Source organism: Trifolium pratense, linkage group LG1 (genome assembly GCF_020283565.1).
Source record: "Trifolium pratense cultivar HEN17-A07 linkage group LG1, ARS_RC_1.1, whole genome shotgun sequence".
NCBI classification, from domain to species: Eukaryota; Viridiplantae; Streptophyta; class Magnoliopsida; order Fabales; family Fabaceae; genus Trifolium; species Trifolium pratense.
The window spans coordinates 36,882,729-36,890,041 of NC_060059.1; the positions used below are offsets into that span (position 1 = coordinate 36,882,729).

General features: G+C 30.8%; 1 protein-coding gene across 2 annotated transcripts; it reads right to left on the reverse strand.

Annotated features, from left to right (window-relative positions):
• Positions 1–1,566: 1,566 nt before the first annotated feature.
• On the reverse strand, positions 1,567–6,778 carry LOC123905407 (indole-3-pyruvate monooxygenase YUCCA6-like). 2 transcript variants are annotated; one of them, XM_045955007.1, is made up of 4 exons: positions 5,535–6,778; positions 3,719–3,967; positions 3,187–3,309; positions 1,567–2,408 (listed from the first exon to the last, which is right to left on the reverse strand). In XM_045955007.1, exons 1-4 carry the CDS (start codon positions 6,252–6,254, stop codon positions 2,181–2,183), a joined length of 1,320 nt encoding a protein of 439 aa, XP_045810963.1. In that variant the 5' UTR covers positions 6,255–6,778; the 3' UTR covers positions 1,567–2,180. The 2 variants fall into 2 exon arrangements, 1 of the variants encoding a protein (XP_045810963.1); XR_006808369.1 differs by having other exon boundaries at positions 2,275–2,408; positions 3,187–3,322; positions 5,535–6,701.
• Between the last annotated feature and the right edge of the window lie 535 nt (positions 6,779–7,313).

A 7,313-nucleotide genomic window follows, 5' to 3' on the forward strand; every position in this document is an offset into this window, starting at 1 on the left:
TAAATGACTTATTTATAGACTAACCAACTATACTAACTAACTAGTAACATGTAAAACTAACTATATCTCTAATAAATCATTCTTGTATTCTTTCCGTTACATTTAAAGTCATACCAACTGAAATATCCTATAAGACTGAATGCTCTTCTTTTTCTCTTGGATAAATCAACAAAAAATTAGAATTACTAAGTAGAACATTGCTCATATAAAATTGAGAGTTAAAACATGTGATTTTTTTTATATGAATGAAAATAAAAATTCATTAATTTTATAGAAATAAATGATACATTTAATTTAACACTAAAATCATACAAAACTACTAACACAACCCAAAATTTGTCAACATATATATGAAGACAAGTATTTGAGTACACTATCCATCACTATCTTCCTAACAACAAAATATGCATTGTGAATGAATACGTACACCTATTAAAGCATATATAGTAGAAAAATGAATAGCTTGGACCACAATTCTACACACACTTATAAAGCATATTTAGATTAAAACGAGTTGGGGTTATGTCTGTACACTGCTCTCTCTTTGTGGCATATATGGTACAGTGTGTGGGAAGTGGGTGACTGAAAAAAAGGGCCATTTTGTTGCAGAGCTCTTAAGAACTGTATCAATTTAATAGAGTTGGTGTGTGAGGAAATAGGTAATAAATGTAGTAGCAGCTGTACTTTTGTAAATTATGAAACCAACAGTTAATTGGTCTAACGGTGATTGATGCTGGACTTGGTAGGGAGGACTATAGCTTAATCCTCCACAACTGTCATCTTGAGAGGGCTGAAACTAGTTGATGTCAGAACTGACCCCTGAGCCGATTTAGTCAAGTGGGTCTGATACTGATGGTGAAAATAAAATAAAAAAATTATGAAACCCAACTTAAAACTAGTGCGATACAATATGATTATATAAAAAAAAATACAAAATTAGATTCCTTTGAATAATTATAAGAGGGATTATTAATCACTTAAATTTAATTATTGGTTTATTAATCTCTACTGCATTTCAAGCTGGACTCCATGAAGTGATGAATGCTATTGAGATAACTTAATAGAAAAAATAGGAGTAAGCTTTGATTAAAGACTAACTCTTAACTAGTTACAACGGCTTCCAGAAATTCTAGTATTGTTCTTTCACACATAAAGACCAAATGATTTAATTGTACTAAGTTAACAAAAAAAAAAAAATACAATTTTATATTTCTTATGTACTCTTTTTTTCTTAGCTAGATTTTATCTCTCCTAGTTTTCTTGACAAATTTTTTAATGAGGCATATATGTTAAGTTACTTTTGTTATTATGGCTTGAATTTTGGTCTAGCCACTAAATGCTTTTGTATATTTTATTATTTCAATAAAAAAAAATTGTTTTTAGGGTGTTGCAAATCATGAATTTGACGATCAAGAGGTGTCAACATAGTTAAAATGTCTTCTTAATTTATCATGTATGATGTATTTGGACATTTTGTTTTTTAAAAAATACCTTCAAAGTTTACTAAAAATAATAAATAAAAAATAAACCGTGAACTGCAAAATGGCATAGAAAAAACCAACCATCAAAAAACTCTATTCCATTAAATGAAAAATCCATGGGAATATAGGTTAACCACAATTACACTTACAAACATTCACTCTTGAAAATTACTATCTCCTATAAACCCTCACCCTCATTTTTTGTCACTTTGTTTCCCTTTCTCTCTAGCAAGTCAAACCTACATAGCAAAAAATTACCTATACAATATTCATATGTTCATCCCTCTCTCAAAAAACAAAAAACCACAAGAAAATTAATAAAATAAAAACTCATCATCACCAACAGAAGTTGAATCCGATGACAGTCTCTCATAATATGACAAACTATTGTTCAAATTCTACTTAAAAAAGGTGTCCTCATTTCGTGTCCGACAGACGACAATACCACAAAAAGATTAGTTACCTCAAAATTATGTTTTCTCAAATTTTCACCATAGGAAAAAAATTTCTCACCATTTTCTTTTTTGTCAATTTTTTTTCTTTCCTTTTTATGGATAGCATTATGCACATATGTAATGGTATACCAAATTTCCTCCATCACCATACATATGTCATGACACACCAAACTTTTTTTGGTCAAAATGACACACCCAACTTTCATATAACATGTAATTAATTTGGCCTAATTAATCAAACCAATTAATAATCATGAATTAGATTGTGTGGCAATAGAGCAAAAACAGTAGTATGTTTTGCCTCAGCTTTCCAACATCTTTCAATATCTTCAGCTATATTCTTGGCATCCATGGATGCACCAAGAAGTCCACGTTTGGTGAAACCAACAGCATAGAGGCCATTTTCACCTTTCCATCCATTAGGGAATGGCTTTGTAGGATATCCATCTACCTTTGAGAACATATCCTTATCCTGCACATATATACCATTTCAATTATTTATATTACTCTCTTTTTTCTTGCTTTATATCATTTTCAAAATTTAGATAGGTAGATAATTAGATAGACTCTTTGAATTTATTCCATTTTGTTTTTTCCTTGTTGAAAATGGAAAAGTTTAGCACATGCATGTTATTCTAAGGGTTAACACAAAAAAATCGACATGGTTCATTAATATATTTGTTTACACATATTTTTTAACGAGTACTGTTATATGCAGCGAAAATATTTCCACGAAATCCAATCAAGCCTTATTTGGGCCTTTTGGGATTAGTGGAATTCAATGACAAAATATTTTTATTTATTTTAATTTCAGATTTTGTGGAAATCAGGTTAATAGTGGTATTATGTAACAAAATCAAATTATCGTGATGCCTTCATGAAAATCATTTTCCCTATATTTAGCATTTAGCATTATTGTTTTTAACATATCTTTCATAAGTTAAATTTCACACGAGTCCACATAAATTTGATGGGACCCAAATAAATTTTAATTATACATGATAAAGTGTTGAAATGTGTGTTAAATAATGCACTGTTAACAATTTTTTATGTTTAATTATTTTGAAGCGAATTATAATTTTAAACCAATTTTGCATTCAATATACCAATACCCAATTAAATTCTAAATTACCAAGTAATTTTCCTTATAATTTTGTTTTTTGACTAATGACTAATGTTTGAAAAATATTTTTTTTTTACCTTGAAAAAAATATATTATAGAGTGCATAATGGGATTTATGATTGAATACCTTTAGCCAATAGGGAACATTACTTTTGTAACCAGTTGCCAATATGATGGCATCAAAATTCTCTGTTCTTCCATCAACAAATTCCACTTTGTGGTGTTTTAACCTCTTGATGCCTGGACATACCTGAATCAGGGGACTACGAAGTTCAACCAAACAATTTAATGAAAATAGTAGTACATTACACTCGCGAAAATATATTTTATACTGTTAATTAATTATAATCGTCAAATTATTAAAAAAAAATACATTTAATTGTGATTGTCTTTTTTTTTGTTGTTGACAAAACTCATAAATCTTAAAGTATGATTTGGTTGAAAAAGCACATAATGATGGAAAATCTTTCAAACATAAAAAGAGAGGTGGAACACAAAATATACACAGGCCATTTGATCATTAGTTTAACTATTCCTATGACTAAAAAGAAAAAAACACTAATTTCCCAATGACACTAAAATCTTTCTTTTGTACTCAAAGTGATACTAAAATCTTTGAGGATATTAAAAAAAGTTGAACCTGATTTGATAGAAAGTACCTTAATGTCTCCTCTTTTAATCTTGGCAAGGGCACCCACATCTAGTACTGGTGTCTTTCCACACAATTTTTTGAGTTCAAGGGGACCCAATTGAGGCCGAACCAATCCAAACCGTTCTGTGTCGCCAAGCATTAGCCATGATACGATGAGAAGGATGCGATCGACAAGTTGCACGGGCAACCACTTGAGCAACCACATGGACAACCCAAAAGTTGATTTTCCCAGCATATCTCTTGGTAGGATGTGTACCTTAAATCAAACCAACAGAAAAAGTACCATGATAAGATAGTTTTCTTGCATGATTGAGTATACTTTTTTTTTAATAAAAAATATCATAGTAGAAAATTATTATAATTGTTTCTGAGAAAAATTTAAACTTTGTCTTTTAAAATTAAAAGATCAGACTCTTACTATATTAAGCGTGGCGCTTCATAAATAATTTTTTAATATACTCAATCCAATAAAAGTTTAGTGTAAAACAACACGAACACTTTAAATTTATAATATGTTTACGTTATAAAATTTAGCTAAAATATAAATCGTATATAGTTAATATGTTTGTAATTACAATTTAAATCATAGTATCAAATTTTTTGATACGACAACAGCTGTCACCAAACAATCATGGTGACTGCTACAATTTTGGTTAAGGTCACATTTCTTCGTTGTGATATGAATGTTATTTTTCACATTATTAAGGAAAGATGTGACACATCAAACCATGACTAGACTTAAAACTTAGTTGTGGAGGTGCCTTGGTGTTTCCCATCATAACAGCTTAATTCCAAACACCAAAAAAGTGAAAGGAAAAAAACAATAAAGAGAAAAGGGAAGGAGCTTATGTGGGGTGATTTTGGCCCTTGGTAGGTCTATTGTTTGGGGCCATACTCCATTTGCAATAGGCAAAAGTATCTCTTTTGCAAAGAACATCATGGGAAGGAAAAAGGAGAAGAAAAAAGCAACTGGGGTTTCTTCTATCCCATGCTAGGCATGCTTGAGAATCCCAAAAAAAGTGAAATATCATACTTTTTATGATACTAGTGCTAAAAAATGAAATATTCAAAATACTTTTGAATTTGCTCTAAATTAACAATTCATTGTACCTGTAGCCACTAGGTGAAAGTATGAATAATTTTCTTGAATTTATATGCTAAATTAGAAAAATAAAACACACAACTTTGAAGATGAATTTTACTTGCATATTATGTCTCACAATATAATTTTATAATTTATATATATAAAAGATAATTATACTTGAATGAAAGACAAACAAAAAATAAGTTGCGTGGGTAATCTAAATTGTGTCGTAAGTTTATAACCTCTTTTCACCTCCAAGGCTTACAATTTCCATGTTACTTAAAGTTTGTAACCTCTTTTTATTGATATTGGATTTTATGCTAGGAGGAACTTTCAACATTTTCTATTTATGTAAACATCCTATTTTTTTGAATAAAACAAAAATCAACCCAAATCTGGGTTTGACATAACAAGTAATCTATATTCCAAATTTGACAAAACCCATAAAAAAACAAAAATTGATAAAAAGAAGAAAAAAGTGAATGTCTTGTTACTATGCCTAAATTAGTTTTATTCATGTTAAATCACCAGTTCCAAAAAAATGATGGTTGTACAAACTTTTAACCAAAAATAGAAACATATTTATAGTATTTTTTTGTACATGACAATTTTCATAATCACTTACAACTACGGCACGGTGTAGCAGCTCTGAAAATCATTAGATCAACTGTTGCACCGTGCCGTGGTAGGAAATTGATGTATGCAAAATGAGAAAGATTTAGTACTTAGGAATACTTACTGAATCTCTAACCACAATAGAAGGAGCAGCATCATGATTACAAAGATCCAAACAAACTTCCATACCTGAATTTCCACATCCAACAACCAAAACTTTCTTCCCTCTAAACTCTTCACCAGTTTTATACAAACTAGTATGCTTAATACTACCACCAAATTCACCAACACCTTCAATCTCCGGCATAACCGCTTCCGCATTCTCTCCGGTCGCAACGATCAACCACCGACAAACAAACTCGGTAACCATCCCCACTTTCCCTTCGCTCCTAACCCTCCAAAAACCAAGTGCATCATCAAACTCGGCATGCATAACTGTCTCATTGAACCATGGCCTGATATCAAATTTTTCTGAGTAACTCTCCAAATACTCTATGAACTGTTGTTTGGTTGGATATGTTGGAAAACCACAAGGAAATTTCATCAATGGAAGCTCACAAACTTGTTTTGGTAAATGAAGACGAAGTCGATCGTATGTTTTTAGTTTCCATAGTGAAGCTATGCAATTTGATCTTTCTAGTATTAAACTTGGAACACCTTTTTGTTTTAAATATGCTGCTACTGCTAGTCCCGAAGGTCCTGCTCCTACAATCAATGGACCTGGAATCCATAAACATCTATCACTTGAAGAAGTTGAGTTCTTGTTGCTATTGTTGTTCATTTTCTCCATGAATAAAGGGTCATTTGCTTGTTTTCCTTCTAATTCTCTTAGGTAATAGTCCATATTGAAAATATGTATAAAACCAGATTTTTTGACTTTTCACGAATCGAAGCAACAAGAGCTGATACTAATACCTGAATAAGGAAATAGGGAGGAAAACGAAATTTTAGCAAGTAGAGTTTAAGAATGAAATGGACAGGATGAAGTCAATGTCTTGAAATTAATGTTGGGTTTATGGTTGATTGGTTTTGGATTTTTGTTGTGTTTGAAAATTGTAGGTTGAATTTCAAGAGAGAAAACAGAGGAAGCTCTGTTTCTAAATGAAGTTTTTGGTGATCGGTTGAATTGTGGAAAATGAAAGTTTTGTTATGTGAGTTTGTGTTTTGTGTGTAAGTTGTTTTCAATGGAGGAGGGTATTAAAGGGAAGGATGAGCACTAACTAAGAGGCTAAATCAGCATTGATCATAGAGAGGGACTGAGAAGAATAATTGTGATATCTCTTTGTATCTATATGTGTGTGTATATATTCCTAGAGTGGTTCATTGTACAATATATATGAACGGGAGCAAGTGGTAAAATCTATGAAGTCCTGGTACGTGACATGATACCGATATGATATGACATGATACGGCGATATGGGAAAATTTTCAAAATTCCCGATACGATACGGGATACGTTATTTAAAAATTAAATTTAAAATTAAATATATAAATGCACAATATATAAACATAACTAAAATTGATAATGATAAAAAATTAACATTCAAATTACTCAAAATAATAAAACAAGTTACAATTACATATATTAAGTTAAGTACTACCCAAAAGGGGGTGGCATGGATAGCTTAACTGGTTAAGCTAGTTGAGCTAAGGGTTAAGGAGTTGGAGGTCCAGAGTTCAAGTCATGACAATGAGAAAAACTAATAAAGACATGGTAGTTGGTAACATCATACTCTAACATTCAATAATTAATAGAAAATACGAATTGTATCAGTCTCCTCTCCTACGTTTCTATCATCAAAGAACATTAATTGCCCAATACTTTTTCGATCGATACGCGTATCAGAGAAGTATCCGACAAGTATTGGTTATATTATTTTAAAAAATAATATTAATTGTCGAT